This window comes from Salmo salar, chromosome 10, assembly GCF_965601325.2.
Source record: "Salmo salar chromosome 10, fSalSal1, whole genome shotgun sequence".
NCBI classification, from domain to species: domain Eukaryota; kingdom Metazoa; phylum Chordata; class Actinopteri; order Salmoniformes; family Salmonidae; genus Salmo; species Salmo salar.
In genome coordinates, this window is record NC_138300.1 from 127,207,496 (window position 1) to 127,231,389 (window position 23,894).

The 23,894-nt window shown below is 47.1% G+C and overlaps 1 protein-coding gene across 1 annotated transcript in view; it reads left to right on the top strand.

Annotated features, from left to right (window-relative positions):
* Positions 1-23,894, top strand: part of vwf (von Willebrand factor) — a 156,892-nt gene that overhangs the window by 87,111 nt on the left and 45,887 nt on the right. Inside the window, exons 34-43 of the mRNA XM_045688600.2 lie at positions 5,884-5,930; positions 6,306-6,389; positions 6,868-6,961; positions 7,173-7,411; positions 7,888-8,077; positions 9,194-9,535; positions 9,888-10,126; positions 14,616-14,718; positions 17,944-18,015; positions 23,162-23,266. Coding sequence (XP_045544556.2) covers positions 5,884-5,930; positions 6,306-6,389; positions 6,868-6,961; positions 7,173-7,411; positions 7,888-8,077; positions 9,194-9,535; positions 9,888-10,126; positions 14,616-14,718; positions 17,944-18,015; positions 23,162-23,266 — 1,515 coding nt within the window. The remainder of the gene's footprint in view (positions 1-5,883; positions 5,931-6,305; positions 6,390-6,867; positions 6,962-7,172; positions 7,412-7,887; positions 8,078-9,193; positions 9,536-9,887; positions 10,127-14,615; positions 14,719-17,943; positions 18,016-23,161; positions 23,267-23,894) is intronic.

Below are 23,894 nucleotides of genomic sequence, written 5' to 3' on the forward strand. Positions count from 1 at the left end.
TTACCGACTAGCAGTGCTGTAGATACTAATACTTTACAACGGAACGATTTGACTAGTGCAGTGTTAGCTAGCTAGCTACATAGTTGTCTTTGTCATAGCTTGATAATTGTGTAGTTTAGTAATTATCGAGGTTAGCTAGCCAGCTATTTCCGTCCCCCGCGACGCCATTTTTCCAAACCCAGCCAACTATTACCGACGAGCAGCATTGTAGAAACTAAATACATTACAAAGGAACGTCTTGATTAGTGTTATGTTAGCTAGCTACAAAGTTGCTTTTGTATCATGACAAGGTGTAGTACTGAAACTATCGAGGTTACCTAGCCAGCTACACGTTCAAAGTCAACAACGCAGCCACTGCTAGCTAGCCTACTCCACCAGCCAGCAGTACTGTATCATTTTCGTCATTTTAGTCAATAAGATTTTTGCAACGTAAGCTTAACTTTCCGAACATTCGAGACGTGTAGTCCACTTGTCATTCCAATCTCCTTTGCATTAGCGTAGCCTCTTCTGTAGCTTGTCAACTATGTGTCTGTCTATCCCTGTTCTCTCCCCTCTGCACAGGCCATACAAACGCTCCACACCGCCACTCTAACCTGGTGGTCCCAGCGCGCACGACCCACGTGGAGTTCCAGGTCTCCGGCAGCCTCTGGAACTGCCGGTCTGCGGCCAACAAGGCTGAGTTCATCTCAGCCTATGCTACCCTCCAGTCCCTAGACTTCCTGGCGCTGACGGAAACATGGATTACCACAGATAACACTGCTACTCCTACTGCTCTCTCCTCGTCTGCCCACGTGTTCTCGCATACCCCTAGAGCATCGAGCCAGCGGGGTGGTGGCACTGGAATCCTCATCTCTCCCAAGTGGACATTCTCTCTTTCTCCCCTGACCCATCTGTCTATCTCCTCATTTGAATTCCATGCTGTCACAGTTACCAGCCCTTTCAAGCTTAACATCCTTATCATTTATCGCCCTCCAGGTTCCCTTGGAGAGTTCATCAATGAGCTTGACGCCTTGATAAGTTCCTTTCCTGAGGATGGCTCACCTCTCACAGTTCTGGGTGACTTTAACCTCCCCACGTCTACCTTTGACTCATTCCTCTCTGCCTCCTTCTTTCCACTCCTCTCCTCTTTTGACCTCACCCTCTCACCTTCCCCCCCTACTCACAAGGCAGGCAATACGCTTGACCTCATCTTTACTAGATGCTGTTCTTCCACTAATCTCATTGCAACTCCCCTCCAAGTCTCTGACCACTACCTTGTATCCTTTTCCCTCTCGCTCTCATCCAACACTTCTCACTCTGCCCCTACTCGGATGGTATTGCGCCGTCCCAACCTTCGCTCTCTCTCTCCCGCTACTCTCTCCTCTTCCATCCTATCATCTCTTCCCTCTGCTCAAACCTTCTCCAACCTATCTCCTGATTCTGCCTCCTCAACCCTCCTCTCCTCCCTCTCTGCATCCTTTGATTTTCTCTGTCCCCTATCCTCCAGGCCGGCTCGGTCCTCCCCTCCTGCTCCGTGGCTCGACGACTCACTGCGAGCTCACAGAACAGGGCTCCGGGCAGCCGAGCGGAAATGGAGGAAAACTCGCCTCCCTGCGGACCTGGCATCCCTTCACTCCCTCCTCTCTACATTTTCCTCTTCTGTCTCTGCTGCTAAAGCCACCTTCTACCACTCTAAATTCCAAGCATCTGCCTCTAACCCTAGGAAGCTCTTTGCTACCTTCTCCTCCCTCCTGAATCCTCCTCCCCCTCCCCCCCCCCCCTCCTCCCTCTCTGCGGACGACTTCGTCAACCATTTTGAAAAGAAGGTTAACGACATCCGATCCTCGTTTGCTAAGTCAAACGACACCGCTGGTCCTGCTCACATTGCCCTACCCTGTGCTTTGACCTCTTTCTCCCCTCTCTCTCCAGATGAAATCTCGCGTCTTGTGACGGCCGGCCGCCCAACAACCTGCCCACTTGACCCTATCCCCTCCTCTCTTCTCCAGACCATTTCCGGAGACCTTCTCCCCTACCTCACCTCGCTCATCAACTCATCCTTGACCGCTGGCTACGTCCCTTCCGTCTTCAAGGGAGCGAGAGTTGCACCCCTTCTGAAAAAACCTACACTCGATCCCTCCGATGTCAACAACTACAGACCAGTATCCCTTCTTTCTTTTCTCTCCAAAACTCTTGAACGTGCCGTCCTTGGCCAGCTCTCTTGCTATCTCTCTCAGAATGACCTTCTTGATCCTAATCAGTCAGGTTTCAAGACTGGGCATTCAACTGAGACTGCTGTTCTCTGTGTCACGGAGGCTCTCCGCACTGCTAAAGCTAACTCTCTCTCCTCTGCTCTCATCCTTCTAGACCTATCTGCTGCCTTTGATACTGTGAACCATCAGATCCTCCTCTCCACCCTCTCCGAGCTGGGCATCTCCGGCGCGGCCCACGCTTGGATTGCGTCCTACCTGACAGGTCGCTCCTACCAGGTGGCGTGGCGAGAATCTGTCTCCGCACCACGTGCTCTCACCACTGGTGTCCCCCAGGGCTCTGTTCTAGGCCCTCTCCTATTCTCGCTATACACCAAGTCACTTGGCTCTGTCATATCCTCACATGGTCTCTCCTATCATTGCTATGCAGATGACACACAATTAATGTTCTCCTTTCCCCCTTCTGACAACCAGGTGGCGAATCGCATCTCTGCATGTCTGGCAGACATATCAGTGTGGATGACGGATCACCACCTCAAGCTGAACCTCGGCAAGACGGAGCTGCTCTTCCTCCCGGGGAAGGACTGCCCGTTCTATGATCTCGCCATCACGGTTGACAACTCCCTTGTGTCCTCCTCCCAGAGTGCTAAGAACCTTGGAGTGACCCTGGACAACACCCTGTCGTTCTCCACTAACATCAAGGCGGTGACCCGATCCTGTAGGTTCATGCTCTACAACATTCGCAGAGTACGACCCTGCCTCACACAGGAAGCGGCGCAGGTCCTAATCCAGGCACTTGTCATCTCCCGCCTGGATTACTGCAACTCGCTGTTGGCTGGGCTCCCTGCCTGTGCCATTAAACCCCTACAACTCATCCAGAACGCCGCAGCCCGTCTGGTGTTCAACCTTCCCAAGTTCTCTCACGTCACCCCGCTCCTCCGCTCTCTCCACTGGCTTCCAGTTGAAGCTCGCATCCGCTACAAGACCATGGTGCTTGCCTACGGAGCTGTGAGGGGAACGGCACCTCCATACCTTCAGGCTCTGATCAGGCCCTACACCCAAACAAGGGCACTGCATTCATCCACCTCTGGCCTGCTCGCCTCCCTACCTCTGAGGAAGCACAGTTCCCGCTCAGCCCAGTCAAAACTGTTCGCTGCTCTGGCACCCCAATGGTGGAACAAGCTCCCTCACGACGCCAGGACAGCGGAGTCAATCACCACCTTCCGGAGACACCTGAAACCCCACCTCTTCAAGGAATACCTGGGATAGGATAGTTATCCTTCTAACCCCCCCCCCCCCCCTTAAAAGATTTAGATGCACTATTGTAAGTGGTTGTTCCACTGGATATTATAAGGTGAATGCACCAATTTGTAAGTCGCTCTGGATAAGAGCGTCTGCTAAATGACTTAAATGTAAATGTAAATGATGCTGGTGATGATGGTGATGCTGGTGATGATGATGATGATGATGATGACGGTGGTGATGATGGTGATGATGATGATGCTGGTGATGATGGTGATGATGATGCTGGTGATGATGATGCTGGTGATGATGCTGATGGTGGTGAAGATGGTGATGGTGATGGTGATGGTGATGATGGTGATGGTGATGATGATGGTGATGATGGTGATGATAAGTGGAGATGATGATGATATTGATGAAGATGACATTGATGATGACGGTGGTGGTGGTGGTGATGGTGATGGTGAAGATGATGATGATGGTGATGGTGATGAGGATGATGTTGATGGTGGTGATGATGGTGATGAAGAGGATGATGGTGGTGATGAAGATGACGATGATGGTGATGATGATGGTGGTGATGATAATGGTGATGTGATGCTGGTGTGATGATGATTGGGCGATGGTGATTGTGGTGATGATGACAGTGATGATGGTGATGGTGGTGATGATGATGATGGTGGTGATGATGATGGTGGTGATGATGAGGATGGTGATGATGGTGATGGTAGTGATGATGATGGTGGTGTGATGATGATGGGGTGATGGTGATGATGATGATGGTGGTGATGATGAGGATGGTGATGATGGTGATGATGGTGGTGATGGTGGTAGTGGTGATGATGGTGGTTATGATGATGGTGAGGATGGTGATGATGGTGATGATGAGGTGGTGATGATGGTGATGATGTTGATGGTGTTGGTGATGATGGTGATGATGTTGATGGTGTTGGTGATGATGGTGAAGATGTTGATGGTGTTGGTGATGATGGTGATGATGTTGGTGATGATGGTGATGATGTTGTAGGTGTTGGTGATGATGGTGATGATGGTGATGACGGTGATGGTAGTGATGACGGTAATGGTGATGATGATGGTGATGGTGACGGTGATGATGGTGGTGATGATAAGTGGTGATGATGGTCATGATGATGGTGATGATAAGTGGTGATGATGATGATGAAGATGATGGTGATGATAAGTGATGATGATGATATTGATGAAGATGACATTGATGGTGAAGATGATGATGGTGATGATGGTGGTGGTGATGATGATGATGGTGATGGTGATGGTGATGAGGATGATGTTGATGGTGGTGATGATGGTGATGAAGAGGATGATGGTGGTGATGAAGATGACGATGATGGTGATGATGGTGGTGATGATGATTCTGCTGATGATATTGATGAAGATGACATTGATAGTGATGATGATGGTGTGATGATAATGGTGGTGATGATGGTGTGATGATGGTGATGGTGGTGGTGATGATGATGGTGGTGATGATGAGGATGGTGATGATGGTGATGATGGTGGTGATGATGATGATGGTGGTGATGATGGTGATGATGGTGTTGATGATGATATGGTGATGGTGATGATGGTGGTGATGATGAGGATGGTGAGGATGGTGATGATGGTGGTGGTGATGATGGTGATGATGGTGGTTATGATGATGGTGAGGATGATGATGATGGTGGTGGTGATGATGACGGTGGTGGTGGTGATGAGGATGGTGATGATGGTGGTGGTTATGATGATGGTGATGATGATGGTGGTTATGATGATGGTGATGATGATGATGGTGATGATGGTGATGGTGATGATGGTGGTGATGATGATGGTGATGATGATGGTGGTGATGTTTATGGTGATGATGATGATGGTGGTGATGATGATGGTGATGGTGATGATGGTGGTGGTGATGATGATGGTCGTGGTGATGATGATGGTGATGATGATGATGTTGATGGTGATGGTGGTGGTGATGATGATGGTGGTGGTGATGATGATGATGGTGATGATGATGATGGTGGTGATGATGATGGTGGTGATGATGATGGTGGTGATGTTGATGGTGATGATGGTGGTGATGATGGTGGTGATGATGATGGTGATGATGATGGTGATGATGATGGTGGTGATGATGGTGATGGTGATGATGGTGATGGTGATGATGGTGATGGTGATGATGTTGGTGGTGATGATGATGATGTTGATGGTGATGATGATGGTGATGATGATGGTGATGGTGGTGGTGATGATGATGGTGGTGGTGATGATGATGATGATGATGATGGTGATGATGGTGGTGGTGATGATGATGATGGTGGTGTTGATGAAGTTGATGATGGTGATGATGATGGTGATGATGATGGTGGTAATGATGATGATTTTTGTGATGATGATAGTGATGATTATGAAGATTGTGATGATGTGTATTCTTCCTCAGCTGGTCCTCCTGGAGTGTGTGTCGATGATGATGGGAACGAGAGGAAGGTGAGTTGACTTGTGTGTTGACTTGCTGATGTGTTGATGTGCCAACAATCATTTAACTACTGAACTACTGAACTAAAGTAACTGCCCAGTGTTTCCATATTTGTATGAAATATGAACTATAATTACTTTCAATATGAGTAAAATAGTTTTCCTTCCAAAAAATTGTCATTAAGCATGGTGAAAAGCAGCATTTCTGTGTTCAAATTAAATTGGATTGGTCACATACACATGTTGGAATGGTGTGTGTGCGTACCAGAAATATATTATTTGAATAAGAGAATACAAACTTTTAAAAGTGTGATTTTCATTGGACAGTTACTTTAACTACTGTTTTCCTTGACCAGTCTGAATATTCAGTACTAACTTTGTGTGTAGCCTGGTGAGTCGTGGCTGCTTCCTGACGGATGTCATTCGGTGCTGTGCCACCCAAGCGGAGCCGTAACTGTTCAGAGCCACAAGGTGAACTGTGATCGTCTGGAGCCGCCAGCCTAATATATTATAGTATATTACATTATATTATGGCATATTACATTATACTATGTTATAATATATTTTAGTATATTCAAGAATGTTATGTTATATTTTAGTATATTACATTATAGTATATTAAAGTCTATTGTATTTTATTATATTACATTATAGTATATTATATTATAGTATTAAAGTACTGTATATTATAGTATATTACAGTATAGTTTATTAAAGTATATTATTTTCTATTATATTTTAATATATTCTATTATAGTATATTCAAGTCTATTGTATTGTATTATATTACATTATGGTATATTAAAATATATTATATTATATTATAGTAAAGTACTGTATATTATAGTATATTACATTATAGAATATTAAAGTACCCTATTTTATGTTATATTATAGTACAGTATATTATAGTATATTAAAGTACATTATGTTATATTCGATTATCCAGGTGAATTGTGATCGACTGGAGCCCCCAGCCTGCAGCAACCACATGAGTCCTCTCAGAGTTCAAGACAACTGTGGCTGCCACTGGGACTGCCCCTGTTAGTACAAACACACACACACACATTAAGCACACTCACACAGATACAAGCACACACTCACACACATTATAGCACACTCACACACACATTAAGCACACTCACAATAAACATACACACACACACACATATTAAATGCACTCACCCACACGCACCAGTAACACACCCATCAGTAACACACACCCTCCCTCCCTCCCTCCCTCCCTCCCTCCAGGTGTCTGTATGGGCAGCTCCACCAACCACGTGGTGAGGTTTGATGGCGTGGCTCTAAGGCTGGAAGGGGAGGGGCTATGTTCCTACACCCTGCTAACGGTTGCCGGGGACGCGGGAGGTTCAGAGATCACGCTGCACAGCGGAACCTGCCAGGGGTCATCCAATCAGAATGAAGTCTGCATGAAGGTCATGGAATTTACACATGGGCAGAGCACACTACTGCTGAAAGACGACATGACGGTAGGACCTAGGGCGGGTGTACTATGAGAATGTGTACTCTGAAAATGTGTACTATGAGTGTGTGTACTATGAGTGTGTGTACTATGAGTGTGTGTACTATGAGTGTGTGTACTCTGAATGTGTGTACTACGAGAGTGTGTACTACGAGAGTGTGTACTCTGAGTGTGTGTACTCTGAATGTGTGTACTATGAGTGTGTGTACTATGAGTGTATGTGTACTATGAGTGTGTGTGTACTATGAGTGTGTGTGTACTCTCAGTGTGTGTGCTCTGACTGTGTGTACTATGACTGTGTGTACTATGACTGTGTACTGAGTTTGTGTGTACTATGAGTGTGTACTATGAGTGTGTGTACTATGAGTGTGTGTACTCTGAGTGTGTGTACTATGAGTGTGTACTATGAGTGTGTACTCTGTGTGTGTACTATGAGTGTGTGTACTCTGTGTGTGTACTCTGAGTGTGTGTGTGTGTGTCTAGGTGACAGTAGATGGAGCCCCTGTCTCCCTCCCATTCCGCTCCAGTCTGGTGGAGGTGATGCGCTACGGAGGAGTGATGTTTCAGCTGAGATCCGTGGAACACGGCTACATCCTGGCATTTACCCCTCAGAAAAACGAGTTCACCATCACACTCACCTCCTCCTCTACCAACCACACCTCTGGACTCTGTGGTACACACTCACCTCCTCCTCTACCAACCACACCTCTGGGGTCTGGTACACACTCACCTCCTCCACTACCAACCACACCTCTGGGGTCTGGTCCACACTCACCTCCTCCTCTACCAACCACACCTCTGGGGTCTGGTACACACTCACCTCCTCCTCTACCAACCACACCTCTGGGGTCTGGTACACATTCACCTCCTCCTCTACCAACCACACCTCTGGGGTCTGGTACACACTCACCTCCTCCTCTACCAACCACACCTCTGGGGTCTGGTACACACTCACCTCCTCCTACCAACCACACCTCTGGAGTCTGGTACACACTCACCTCCTCCTCTACCAACCACACCTCTGGAGTCTGGTCCACACTCACCTCCTCCACTACCAACCACACCTCTGGGGTCTGGTCCACACTCACTTCCTCCTCTACCAACCACACCTCTGGGGTCTGGTACACACTCACCTCCTCCTCTACCAACCACACCTCTGGGGTCTGGTACACACTCACCTCCTCCTCTACCAACCACACCTCTGGAGTCTGGTACACACTCACCTCCTCCTCTACCAACCACACCTCTGGAGTCTGGTACACACTCACCTCCTCCTCTACCAACCACACCTCTGGAGTCTGGTACACACTCACCTCCTCCTCTACCAACCACACCTCTGGAGTCTGGTACACACTCACCTCCTCCTCTACCAACCACACCTCTGGAGTCTGGTACACACTCACCTCCTCCTCTACCAACCACACCTCTGGAGTCTGGTACACACTCACAGATAGACACATAGTAAACATGCACACACACATGAAGTCATTTGGAGGACTAATAATGTGTGTGTGTGTGTGTGTGTGTGTGTGTGTGTGTGTGTGTGTGTGTGTGTGTGTGTGTGTGTGTGTGTGTGTGTGTGTGTGTGTGTGTGTGTGTGTGTGTGTGTGTGTGTGTGTGTGTCGTGCGTGTGTGTGTGAATTAATTAATTAATGAATGAACTAATTTATGACATAATTTTTTTGTGTCAAATCACCAATTGGCAACCCGTCCCTTATGGGATTAATTGACACATAAACATACAGTTCACTATGGTAATTAAATCCTTATTATTCTCTGTGTGTGTCAGGGTGGTGTGGCGAGAAGAGGGTTAATTATCTCTCTCTGAGGAATGGCAGTTCGACTTCTGACTCAGCTCTTCTCGTCTCCGATTGGATGGTATCGAGCGGCGACGGTGTGTGTGTCCCACGCCATGCCCCAGTGTGTGTGTACGGAGCAGCGAGGGCGTGTGAGGTGCTGCGCTCCGAGGTGTTCTCCTCCTGTCACACACATGTTCCCATCACGCCTTTCATTATGCGCTGCCAACAGGAAGCCTGTCAGGAGACAGACGTCTGTGATGTAATTTCCTCCTACGCACATCTCTGCCGACAGAGAGGACTCTGTGTCCACTGGAGAAGCACAAACCTCTGCCGTAAGTCCGTGTCCTGTTATGTTCTGACATCACCTGTATATAAATATGTGTGTTCTGTCTGAAGAGACCTGTATTTAGCCTTGATTCCTGTCTCGGTTTGGTGTTCTCTCTGTTTTATAATACAGTAAAATATGTTTTTTGACTTTGTAGCACCTTCGGTGCGAGAAATGCACTTTACAAATAAAACCTTTATTACTACTGTTATTATTATTACTTGATATTAATATAATTAATTATTATTATTATTGTGTATGATTATTATTGTTGATGATGATGATGATGATGAATATTTATTATGATTATTATGATTAAATATGATCATTATGATTAATATTATTATTATTGTGTGTAGCCATGCAGTGCCCCAGCTCCATGGAGTATGATGCATGTAGGACCGGGTGTGTGGAGGACTGCAGCAGCATTGGCCTGTCGCCTGGCAACTCGGGGGTTCTTAGTGGTAACGGGAGTGTGTGTATCACCAAGCCAACAGAAGGGTGTTTTTGTCCAGGGAACATGGTGCCTCTGGGGGGAAAGTGTGTGTCACCTGACGCCTGCAACCAGTGTGTCGACCAGCACGGACACACACACCCGGTGAGACAACACACAACCACACTCACACACACATAGCTAAAGGTGTTACCAGGACACAGACTTTGTTCAAGCGGATAAAATCAATGTGCCAGCTTGGCCGCGCCCTCAGCCCTACAAATTTCTTATCCATCTGTCTTTCTTCTTCTCTCAATGTGCCAGTTAAAAATATATATATATATGTATTTCACCTTTATTTAACCAGGTAGGCCAGTTGAGAACAAGTTCTCAATTATAACTGCGACCTGGCCAAGATAAAGCAAAGCGGTGCGACACAAACTACAACCAATGCTCTCGTTGGCTGGCCCTCGCTTCATACTCGTCGCCAAACCCACTGGCTCCAGGTCATCTACAAGACCCTGCTAAGTAAAGTTCCCCCTTATCTCAGCTCGCTGGTCACCATAGCAGCACCCACCTGTAGCACGCGCTCCAGCAGGTATATCTCTCTGGTCACCCCTAAAGCCAATTCCTCCTTTGGTCGTCTCTCCTTCCAGTTCTCTGCTGCCAATGACTGGAAAGAACTACAAAAATCTCTAAAACTGGAAACACTTATCTCCCTCACTAGCTTTAAGCACCAGCTGTCAGAGCAGCTCACAGATTACTGCACCTGAACATAGCCCATCTATAATTTAGCCCAAACAACTACCGCTTCCCCTACTGTATTTATTTATTTTGCTCCTTTGCACCCCATTATTTCTATTTCTACTTTGCACTTTCTTCCACTGCAAATCTACCATTCCAGTGTTTTACTTGCTATATTGTATTTACTTCGCCACCATGGCCTTTTTGCCTTTACCTCCCTTATCTCACCTCATTTGCTCACTTTGTAGATAGACTTATTTTTCTGCTATATTATTGACTGTATGTTTGTTCTACTCCGTGTGTAACTCTGTGTTGTTGTATGTGTCAAACTGCTTGCTTTATCTTGGCCAGGTCGCAATTATAAATGAGAACTTGTTCTCAACTTGCCTACCTGGTTAAATAAAGGTGAAATAAATAAATAAAAATAAAACATACAACAACACAGAGTTACACATGGAATAAACAAACATACAATCAATAATACAGTTGAAACATCTACAGTGGGGAGAACAAGTATTTGATACACTGCCGATTTTGCAGGTTTTCCTACTTACAAAGCATGTAGAGGTCTGTAATTTCATAGGTACACTTCAACTGTGAGAGACGGAATCTAACACAAAAATACAGAAAATCACATTGTATGATTTTTAAGTAATTAATTTGCATTTTATTGGATGGAGGTTCTGGCTGTAAGGTCTAAAAATAGCAGATCCGTATCACATTGGGTGAGTGTCACGCCCTGGCTATAGAGAGGGTTTTATTCTCTATTTTGGTTAGGCCAGGGTGTGACTAGGGTGGGCATTCTATGTTCCTTTTCTATGTTCTTTATTTTCTATGTTTTGGCCGGGTATGGTTCTCAATCAGGGACAGCTGTCTATCGTTGTCTCTGATTGGGAACCATACTTAGGTAGCCCTTTTCCCTCCTTGTGTTGTGGGAGGTTGACTTTGTTTAGGGCACATAGCCTTTAGCTTCACGGTTTGTTGGGTAGTGTTATTGTTTTGTTCGGCGTCTTTCTAAATAAAGAATATGTACGCTCACCACGCTGCACCTTGGTCCTCACCTTTCAACCAACGTGACAGAACCTCCCACCACCAACAGACCAAGCAGCGTGGTAAAAGGGAGTCATGGACCTGGGAGGAGAACCTGGATGGGGCAGGACTGTGGACAAGGCTGGGAGAGTATCGCTGCCTGCCGGAGGAGATAGAGGCAGCGAAGGCGGAACGGCGTTTCTGGGAGGATCGGCTGAGACGGTAGGAGGAGGCTGAGAGGCAGCCCCAAAATAATTTTTGGGGGGGCACACGGGGAGATTGGCGGAGTCAGGCGATATTCCTGAGCCAACTCCCCGTGCTTACCGGAAGCAGCGTGGTACTGGTCAGGCACCATGTTATGCGGTGAAGCGCATGGTGTCTCCAGTACGCGCTCATAGCCCGGAGCGCTATATACAAGCCCCCCGCAAGTGCCATGCGAGAGTGGGCATCCAGCCAGGGCGGATTGTGCCAGCTCAGCGCGTCTGGTCTCCACTGCTCCATTTAGGCGCCCAGGGTATCCTGCGCCGGCTCTGCGTACAGTGTCTCCGGGGCGCTGGGAGGGCTCAGTTCGTCCTATGCCTGCGCTCCGCCCGTGCCAGGCAAAAGTGGGCATTCAGCCTGGAAGAGTGGTGTCAAGCCTACGCACCAGATCTTCAGTGCTCCCCCACAGCCTGGTCTATCCTGTGCCTGCTCCCAGAGCCAGGCCTCCTGCATGTCTCCCCAGCCTGGTGAATCCTGTGCCTGCTCCCAGAGCCAGGCCTCCTGCATGTCTCCCCAGCCTGGTGAGTCCTGTGCCTGCTCCCAGAGCCAGGCCTCCTGCATGTCTCCCCAGCCTGGTCTATCCTGTGCCTGCTCCCAGAGCCAGGCCTCCTGCATGTCTCCCCAGCCTGGTGAATCCTATGCCTGCTCCCAGAGCCAGGCCTCCTGCATGTCTCCCCAGCCTGGTGAGTCCTGTGCCTGCTCCCAGAGCCAGGCCTCCTGCATGTCTCCCCAGCCTGGTCTATCCTGTGCCTGCTCCCAGAGCCAGGCCTCCTGCATGTCTCCCCAGCCTGGTGAGTCTTGTGCCTGCTCCCAGAGCCAGGCCTCCTGCATGTCTCCCCAGCCTGGTGAGTCCTGTGCCTGCTCCCAGAGCCAGGCCTCCTGCATGTCTCCCCAGCCTGGTGAGTCCTGTGCCTGCTCCCAGAGCCAGGCCTCCTGCATGTCTCCCCAGCCTGGTGAGTCCTGTGCCTGCTCCCAGAGCCAGGCCTCCTGCATATCTCCCCAGCCTGGTGAGTCCTGTGCCTGACCCCTGTCCGGAGCTGCCAGAGTCGCCCTCCAGTCCGGAGCTGCCAGAGTCGCCCTCCAGTCCGGAGCTGCCAGAGTCGCCCTCCAGTCCGGAGCTGCCAGAGTCGCCCTCCAGTCCGGAGCTGCCAGAGTCGCCCTCCAGTCCGGAGCTGCCAGAGTCGCCCTCCAGTCCGGAGCTGCCAGAGTCGCCCTCCAGTCCGGAGCTGCCAGAGTCGGTGCCCAGTCCGGAGCTGCCAGAGTCGCCCTCCAGTCCGGGGTCGGCGGCGAGGGTCCCCGCTCCAGAGGCGCCACCTAAGTGGGCCGTGCCAGAGGTGGCGCGGGGTCTGCGTCCCTCACCGGAGCCGCCACAACAGAGAAAAGCCCACCCAGACCCTCCCCTATAGGTTCAGGTTATGCGGCCGGAGTCCGCACCTTTGGGGGGGGGGGGTTGGGTACTGTCACGCCCTGGCCATGGAGGGTTTTATTCTCTATTTTGGTTAGGCCGGGGTGTGACTAGGGTGGGCATTCTGTTCCTTTTTCTATGTTCTTTATTTTCTATGTTTTGGCCGGGTATTGTTCTCAATCAGGGACAGCTGTCTATCGTTGTCTCTGATTGGGAACCATACTTAGGTAGCCCTTTTCCCTCCTTGTGTTGTGGGAGGTTGACTATGTTTAGGGCACATAGCCTTTAGCTTCACGGTTTGTTAGGTAGTGTTATTGTTTTGTTCGGCGTCTTTATAAATAAAGAATATGTTCGCTCACCACGCTGCACCTTGGTCCTCACCTTTCAACCAACGTGACAGTGAGGCGGGTTTCCGGAAGGTACATTTAATTTAAAAATGGAAAAAGAGATTGAAAATATATTCAAATATATTCAAAAAAGACGGGGGGAAAAAAACTACATTTACACGGGAGAACGACAAACAACGTCTGCACTGCTACGCCATCTTGGATTCATTTGGCCTAACCCTTAACCCTAAACCTAACCCTACACATTTCTCATCCCTCTGTCTCTCTGATTCTCTGCTTCTGTTTTTTCAAACACATAAAAAGGAATTTATAGTACGTGTGTGTGTGTGTTTTTGGTTTTACTATCCTTTTTATGACCAGAGTTCTCACAAGGATAGTAAAACAAGGACAATTTAGACAGGTAGGGACATTTCGCAGGTCGAGCATGAAAAGCAAGAAAACTCATTGTACCCTTTGCCAGCTCATATCTGTGTGAAGCTGGATTCAGTGCTCTCATCTGCATTAAAACCAAACATCGATCCAGGTTGGATGTGACAGCAGAGATGAGATGTTCACTGTCGACCACGCCTACAGACATTGAGAAGCTCCGATTCGACATACATCAAGCACACCCATCTTGTTGGTGGTGGTGAGATAAGAGACAATCAGAAATTGACTGCCATAGCCCCAAATGAAAAAGTAAACATTGGCTGTTAATTACATTGTTTTTTTCACATGGTTGGAGTCGTAAGGATTTTCAGATGTCAAAATGTGGTCACGTAGCAAAACATTTTGGGAAGCCCTGCATTAGGGGTTCGGAAAAATAGGATTTTGAATGGGAATAAATTGGTCCCCACAAGGATAGTAAAATGTGTGTGTTTTTGTGTAGTATCTACAGAGCTGGGTGCCAGAGGAGAACACGTGTCTGATTTGTATGTGTCTGGATCGTCAACATATCAACTGCACTGCTCGCCCCTGCATTGATCATAAAGGTAAAACACACAGACCGACCCTGCATTGATCATAAAGGTAAAACAAACAGACCGACCCTGCATTGATCATAAAGGTAAAACACACATACAGACCGACCCTGCATTGATCATAAAGGTAAAACACACATACAGACCGACCCTGCATTGATCATAAAGGTAAAACACACATACAGACCGACCCTGCATTGATCATAAAGGTAAAACACACATACAGACCGACCCTGCATTGATCATAAAGGTAAAACACACATACAGACCGACCCTGCATTGATCATAAAGGTAAAACACACATACAGTGTTGTGGAAAAGTAATTTGCCCCCTTTGTAATTTCTCTATTTTTGCATATTTATGATGCTGAATGTTATCCGATTGTCAACCAAAACCTAATATTAAATAAAGGGAACATGAGTGAGCAATTGAAACAATTGCATACCTTTTTTTTATGAAAAAAATTAAAGAAGTATGTAACATCAAATCAAATTTTATTAGTCATATGCGTCGAATGCAACAGGTAGACCTTACAGTGAAATGCTGAATGCAACAGGTAGACCTTACAGTGAAATGCTGAATGCAACAGGTAGACCTTACAGTGAAATGCTGAATGCAACAGGTAGACCTTACAGTGAAATGCTGAATGCAACAGGTAGACCTTACAGTGAAATGCTGAATGCAACAGGTAGACCTTACAGTGAAATGCTGAATGCAACAGGTAGACCTTACAGTGAAATGCTGAATGCAACAGGTAGACCTTACAGTGAAATGCTGAATGCAACAGGTAGACCTTACAGTGAAATGCTGAATGCAACAGGTAGACCTTACAGTGAAATGCTGAATGCAACAGGTAGACCTTACAGTGAAATGCTTACTTACAGGCTCTAACCAACAATGCAGTTTACAAAACACGAATAAGAATAAGAAATAAAAGTAACAAGTAGTTAAAGAGCAGCAGTAAAAGAACAAAAGCGAGTCTATATACAGGGGGTACCGGTACAGAGTCAATGTGGAGGCTATATACAGGGGGTACCGGTACAGAGTCAATGTGGAGGCTATATACAGGGGGTACCGGTACAGAGTCAATGTGGAGACTATATACAGGGTATTACGGTACAGAGTCAATGTGGAGGCTATATACAGGGGTACCGGTACAGAGTCAATGTGGAGGCTATATACAGGGGGTACCGGTACAGAGTCAATGTGGAGGCTATATACAGGGGTACCGGTACAGAGTCAATGTGGAGGCTATATACAGGGGGTACCGGTACAGAGTCAATGTGGAGGCTATATACAGGGGGTACCGGTACAGAGTCAATGTGGAGGCTATATACAGGGGGTACCGGTACAGAGTCAATGTGGAGGCTATATACAGGGGGTACCGGTACAGAGTCAATGTGGAGGCTATATACAGGGGGTACCGGTACAGAGTCAATGTGGAGGCTATATACAGGGGGTACCGGTACAGAGTCAATGTGGAGGCTATATACAGGGGGTACCGGTACAGAGTCAATGTGGAGGCTATATACAGGGGGTACTGGTACAGAGTCAATGTGGAGGCTATATACAGGGGGTACCGGTACAGAGTCAATGTGGAGGCTATATACAGGGGGTACTGGTACAGAGTCAATGTGGAGGCTATATACAGGGGGTACCGGTACAGAGTCAATGTGGAGGCTATATACAGGGGGTACCGGTACAGAGTCAATGTGCGGGGGTACTGGTTAGTCGAGGTAATATGTACATGTAGGTGGAGTTATTAAAGTAACTATGCGTAGGTAATAACAGAGAGTAGCAGCGGCGTAAAGGGGGGGGGGGGGGGGGGAGCAATGCAAATAGTCTGTGTATCTATTTCATTAGCTGTTCAGGAGTCTTATGGCTTGGGGGTAGAAGCTGTTTAGAAGCCTCTTGGACCTAGACTTGGCGCTCCGGAACCGCTTGCAATGCTGTAGCAGAGAGAACAGTCTATGACTAGGGTGGCTGGAGTCTTTGACAATTTTTAGGGCCTTCCTCTGACACTGCCTGGTATAGAGGTCCTGAAGCTTGGCCCCAGTGATGTACTGGGCTGTACGCACTACCCTCTGTATGTGACTAATGATACAATGCCCCTGTGTGAAAAAGTAATTGCCCCCTTACACTCAATATACTGGTTGTGCTACCTTTAGCTGTTTGGATCATTGTCTTGCTGAATAACCCAGCTACACTTCAGCTTCAGCTCCCAGACGGATGGCCTGACATTCTCCTGTAGAATTCTCTGATACAGAGCAGAATTCATAGTTATTTCTGTTAAGGCAAGTTGTCCTGGTCCTGAGGAAGCAAAGTAACCCCAAACCATCACACTACCACAACCATGCTTGACCGTTGGTATGAAGTTCTTACTGTGGAATGCAGTGTTTGGTTGTCTCCAGACATAGGTTGACTCGTTTGCCAAAAAGCACCTGGAAGATCATCAAGACTCTTGGAAGAATGTTCTATGGACAGACGAGTTAAAGGAATGTTCTATAGACAGATGAGTTAAAACTATAACTTCTCTGCATCAAAGAATTCTACAGGAGAATGTCAGGCCATGGGTCTGTGAGCTGAAGCTGAAGTGCAGCTGGGTCATGCAATAAGACAATGATCCAAATCACACAAACAAGTCTACATGAAAATGGTTAAAAAGCAACAAATTTGATGTTTTGGAATGGCCTAGACAAAATCCAGACCGAATCCCAATTGAGATGTTGTAGCTGGACTTGAAACGAGCAGTTCATGCTTGAAAAGCCACAAATGTTTCTGAGTTACAGCAGTTCTGCATGGAAGAGTGGGCCAAAATTCCTCCACTGTGACGTGAGAGACTGATCAACAACTACAGGAAGCGTTTGGTTGCAGCCATTGCAGCTAAAGGTGGCACGACCAGTTATTGAGTGTAAGGGGCAATTACTTTTTCACACAGAGGAATTGGGTGTTGCTTAACTTAGTTAATACATTTTTTTAGTATATATTTTTTATTTGCATATTCAGGTTCTCTTTATCTAATATCAGGTTTTGGTTGAAGATCTGATAACATTCAGTATCAAAAATATGCAAAAATAGAGAAAATCAGAAAGGTGGCAAATACTTTATCACTGTACGTCCATTTTATACATCCATCGATACATCCAAATGTATACAGATACACACACACAGTACACTCAAACACACATACTCAGTGGAGAATGTGTGTGTGCGTGTGTGTGCGTGTGGGTGTGCAGCTCCAGCGTGTGGACCCTGTGAGGTTCTGAGGGAGAAGAGGGAGTCCAAGTGTTGTCCGGAATACGAGTGTGGTATGTACTACATTATTAGAATTCTTTACTAATATATATGGTATATTAGAATACTACACTACTAGAATACTATAGTAATATATACTGTGTATTAAATCAAATCAAATGTATTGGTCACATACAGATGTTATTGTGGGTGTAGCAAAATGCTTGATACTATATTATAATACTACACTACTAGAATACTCTACTAATATATATTTTCTTTACAATACTATACTAATATATACTGTATATTATAACACTACTAAATTACTATACCTACAATATATTATAATACTACACCACACTGTATACAATACAACAATACATTAATACAGTCCAAGTGTTTTCCGGAGTACCAGTGTGGTAGCTGCAGGGCTATAGCGGCATGACAGCGCATCCAGCTTAATGTTCTTGGATCCTGGTTGGTAGGAGAGGGAGAAGTTGAACCGGGTGAAGAGCAGGGCCCACCTAGCTTGCCTGGAATTTAGACGCTTGGTGGTGCAGAGATACTCCAGGTTCTTGTGGTTGGTCCACACGATGAATGGGTGTTCCGCCCACTCCAGCCAGGGCCTCCACTCCTCCAACGCCATCTTCACCGCGAGTAGCTCACGATTCCCCACATCGTAGTTCTTCTCCGTGGCGTTTAGGCAATGGGAGAAGAAGGCGCAGGGATGTAACTTGAGGTTCAGGGCAGAACGCTGGGACAGGACAGCCCCCACTCGGACATCCAAAGCAGTGGCCTCCACCACGAACTCGCGGGATTGGTCAGGAAGAACCAAGATGGGAGCTGTGGTGAAACGGTGTTTGAGATCCCGGAATGTCCGGTCAGCAGCTGGGGACCACGTGAACGGAACCTTGGAAGTGGTGAGTATAGATGGGGGAAGCCAGGGTGCTGTAACCCCGGATAAAGCGGCGATAAAAGTTGGCGAATCCCAGGAAACTTTGTAGCTGCACCCTGGACGTAGGCTGGGGCCAATCCACCACCACTCTCACCTTCCCGGGATTCATCTGTACATTCCCCACAGCGATGATGTAACCCAGAATGGGGATGGTGAAGCGATAGAATTTGCACTTCTCTGCTTTTACAAAAAGCTGGTTCTCCAGGAGGCGTTGGAGCACCTGTCAGATGTGGAGCACGTGTTCTTGGGCGGTGCGGGAGAAGATGAGGATGTCGTTGAGGTCGTCGAAGTCGAACCGGTTCAACATGTCACAGAGAACATCATTAACCAGAGCATGGAACACAGTTGGGGCGTTGGTAAGGCCAAATGGCATGACCAGACACTCGTAGTGACCGCTGGCTGTGTTGAAGGCAGTCTTCCACTCGTCCCATTCCCGTATCCGCACCAGGGGATAGGCGTTCCGTAGGTCCAGCTTGGAGAACACGGTGTCCCCCTGGAGCGGCTCGAAGGCCATCGTGATGAGTGGTAGCAGGTAGCGGTTCTTCCCCGTAATGTCATTGAGGCCCCAGTAGTCGATGCACGGGCACAGGGTTTTGTCCTTCTTCTCCACAAAGAAGATCCCTGCACCGGCGGGGGATACAGAAGGACGGATGAACCCTGCAGCTAGGGAGTCCTCAATGTAGGTCTCCATAGCCTTGGTCTCTGGACCCGACAGAAAGAACAGTCATCCCCAGGGCGGAGTGGTGCCTGGGAGAAGGTCAATTCCGCAGTTGTAGGGTCAGTGCCATGGAAACGAATTGGCCTTACTGAACACCTTCTGGAGGTCCTGGTACTCCGCGGGAATGGTGGAGAGGTCCGGGGCAACTTCCGAGCCCACAGGAATACGTCCCTGGGCAGGCTGCGCTGACTTCAGACAATGGGCGTGGCAGAACGGGCTCCAGCCCATAATGGCACCAGCAGTCCAGTCTATAATGGGATTGTGCCACTGGAGCCAAGATGTTCCCGTGGTACAATGGTTCCCTGACACTCGTAGGTTGATAGGAGTGGTATTGTGAGTGACCCGGCCTATAGAGCGCCAGTCCAACGTCCATGGAAATGGAGAGGGGCTGAGTGGGGATGCCCAGCTTGGACACCAGAGTAGCGTCCAAAAAAAAACTCTCATTTGCCCCAGAGTCGATGAGTACCCAGAGAGATTTCTACTGATTCCCCCACAGCAGGATGGCATGGAAAGGGGTGCGAGTAAGGGGAGAGGAAAAGTTCTCCATAAGGCCCACCAGAGTACTCACCTCTTCTTAATGAACCTGGTTTTTAAATGGGCAGGTAGCTACGAAATGTTCTATAGCTCCACAATATAGACAGCTCTGGGTGTAGTGTCGGAGTAAGCCCTCAGCCGGAGTCAATCTAGCCCTGCCCAGGTGTCTGGACTCTGAAGGAGCTGGCCTTCGGTAATTCCTGAGAGAACTCGGGTGATGTCGGGTTCATGTAGACTTTGGGGACGGACATGTAGACTTTGGGGTACTCCGGGATTCTTCGGAGGCAAGGTGGGAATCAAGGGCGGGGTGACAGGGCACAGATTCCCTCTCCTTCCTACGTTCTCGAAGCCGCCCATCGATTCGGATGCTCAAGGCTATGAGGGAGTCAAGGTCCAAGGGCAGCTCCCGGGCTGTAAGCTCATTTATGACCACCTCCGATAATCCATGAAGGAACATGTCGAACAATGCTTCCAGGTTCCAGGCACTCTCAGCCGCCAACATGCGAAAATCCATCGCATAGTCTGCCACACTACGGGAGTCTTGACGTAGCTGGAGCAGCTTATGAGCAGCCTCTCTCCCAGACAACGGAGAATCAAACACCTTACGAACTTCCGCTTTGAACTCCTCCTAGCCTGAGGAAGATGGCGGACTGTTGCTCCCACATCGTTGTAGCCCAGGCGAGTGCCCTCCCGGACATGAGCGTTATGATGTACACTATCCTCGAGCGGTCCGAGGGGAACGAAGAAGGCTGCAGGGTGAAAATTGAGAGAGCACTGGGAGAGAAAAGCCTGGCAGGTTACGGATTCTCCAGCATAGCGCTCCGGAAGAGGTAAAGCGGGGTTCTCGGGACACTGGGGTAGGCTGGAATATTATGTGTGACCTGCTGCCCTGTGGGGAATCCATGGAATTGCTCCAGAAAAGTGTTGAATGCCTGGTCATGGCGTTCTGCCAGGTTATGGAGTCCCTCCCTCCATAAGATAGGAGCAAGGGGAAAAACGCTGGTGAAACAGATCAGGTTGCGTCAGTGGTATGTACTACATTACAGTTTTTTCCAACTGCTTACACACGTTTTCAAAACTGTCTCCTTTTTTTCAAAACTCTACACACAATTCCCTAAACTGCACACACAAAATGCAAAATGCCTCACATCTCCTTCAAAATGTAACACTGCATTCAAAATGCCATAAACACATGTCAGAATGAAGCATTTGCATCAAATGGCAAACACTGCTTTCATAATAGTACATTTTTGGATATACCTTGTAAACACTGTTCTAAATCTAAAGCTCTTTGGTCTTTCATAGGCTTATATCTACATTTCAATACAATGTTCTACAGTGAAAGTAATCTGCTGAGATGGGTAACAAGTACACTGTAAACACCAATGCAATGTAGAAACAGAAAATATTTATTAGGCCAAACATTACTGTTGTATACAGTAGCATACAACAAAACCATAAACATATGTAAACCAAAAGTATATTCTTTAGAATACAGTAAAGAACACAATTGTGTGTGGGGGGGTCCCGGGGGGGCAGTCCAGGAATTGGTAGGGGGGGGGGCAGTCACCAGTGCTAAGCTTCGCTTCATCTCTTCTCCGGGCTGGGTCTGGCCACAATACTTCGTCCACATCACAAGTTACGTTTTCTCTTGCCAAACATCGAGGGAAGTATCTCCTAGCATGGCGTATCCAACCTTGGACAGAGGCAACCTCTATGTCCCCACATGCGTCCTCCATTGCCTGGAGAAGCGGCATGCGGGCATAGGGTTGGCGATCATACACTTTCCAGCGCCAGGCTGAGAAGAATTCCTCTATGGGATTTAGAAAAGGTGAATATGGGGGTAGGTACAAAACTACAAATTGTGGATGGGTGGCAAACCAGTTTTGGACCAGAACAGCCCGGTGAAAACGAACATTGTCCCATAAAACCACAAATCTAGCAGGCTCCTGATCTGGATCAGGGACAAGCATTGTGTAAATTGCATCCAGAAAAGTGAGCATATGGCCGGTGTTGTACGGACCCAGTGTGGCATTGTGATGGAGGACCCCGTTTTGAGTGATGGCAGCACACATAGTTATATTACCCCCACGCTGTCCAGGGACATTGGTAATTGCCCTCTGTCCTATTGTGTGTGTGACCTGGTGAATAAGTGTAGCATTTTGATTGGTTGTGTTTGGAAAAGGAAAGCAAGTCACTTCCTGTTAGATTTTTGTGTTTTAGGTAGAGAATTGTGTGTAGTGTTTTGAAAAAAGTGTTTTATGCAATTGACAACTGAGTCAAAGGCTGAGAAATAGCTTATGGTTTTGGATATTTGGTGTGTAGTTTTGCACTTTGAGAAGTTTCAAAAATCGTGTGACATGAAAAGATTTTGTGTAAGCAGTTGGAAAAAACGGTATTAAAATACTACAACACTATTCTATATAGTACTAATATGTACTATAATGCACTATATTGGACTACTATACTGTGGTCTACACTAATACTACTGTATGTGTAGTGTGTGATACTATAATACTGTGTACTATGAGTGTGAGTGTGTGTGTGTGCATCGTCTTGTGTGTGTGTGTGTACTCTGTGTATGCGTTGTATGTGTGTGTGTGTGTGTGATGTATTTCTGTGTGTGTGTGTGTGTGTGTGTGTGTGTGATGTATTTCTGTGTGTGTGTGTGTGTGTGATGTATTTCTGTGTATTTTTGTGTGTGTACTGTGTGTGTGTGATGTATTTGTGTGTGTGTGTGTGTGTGTGTGTGTGTGTGTGTGTGTGTGTGTGTGTGTGTGTGTGTGTGTGTGTGTGTGTGTGTGTGGTGTGTGTGTGTGATGTATTTCTGTGTATTTTTGTGTGTGTGATGTATTTGTGTGTGTTTACTGGGTGTGTAGTGTGTTTGTGTAGTGTATGTGTGATGTATTTCTGTGTATTTTTGTGTGTGTGATGTATGTGTGATGTATTTCTGTGTATTTTTGTGTGTGTGATGTATTTGTGTGTGTTTACTGGGTGTGTGTGTGTGTAGTGTGTGACCTGGTGAGTTGCCAGCTGCCGGAGGTTCCTCGCTGTGAAGACGGTCTGACTGTGGTGCTGACTAACCCTGGAGAGTGTCAACCCATTCATCACTGTGGTGAGTAAGACACACTGTAACGGTTTTGACTTGAGGTTATCGTTTATAGGGGTGCCAGGTAGGTTGTGCCTACCAGAGAAAATATTGGTTTCTCCTTTTGGTTTGGGAGGGAATGAGTCCCGTCTGGTCCATCAAGTCTACCCCAATACAAAGGACTCATGTAAAAGTCAGGATGGAAATACACTTTTCATAAACCCTTAAAACATTGGAAATAACTTCAAAACAACTGTATTCTTTTGCGTGGGTTGTATTAACAACATAAATGATCACACACACAACAATATAACAAATAATGAGCTCTGGTTCCTCCAGAAATGTCCTGTACCTCGGGCCTAAAAAGAGTCCAGCCCGGTAAACAAGTTCAGGGAACTCAAGTGACCTTAGTCACGCAATGTTTGTCCGTTCATACCAGTATAGCGTAAACCCAGTGTCAATCATACAATCAAAATAACAAATATTTTACCACACAACTATAAAGTGTATCACATCTTAATAAGTCCTCAACTACAACTAACTACATAAATCATCACGGTATCTGGATATCTGACTATCTGGATGTCTGGATATCTGACTATCTGACTATCTGGATGTCTGGATATCTGGATATCTGACTATCTGGCTGTCTGGA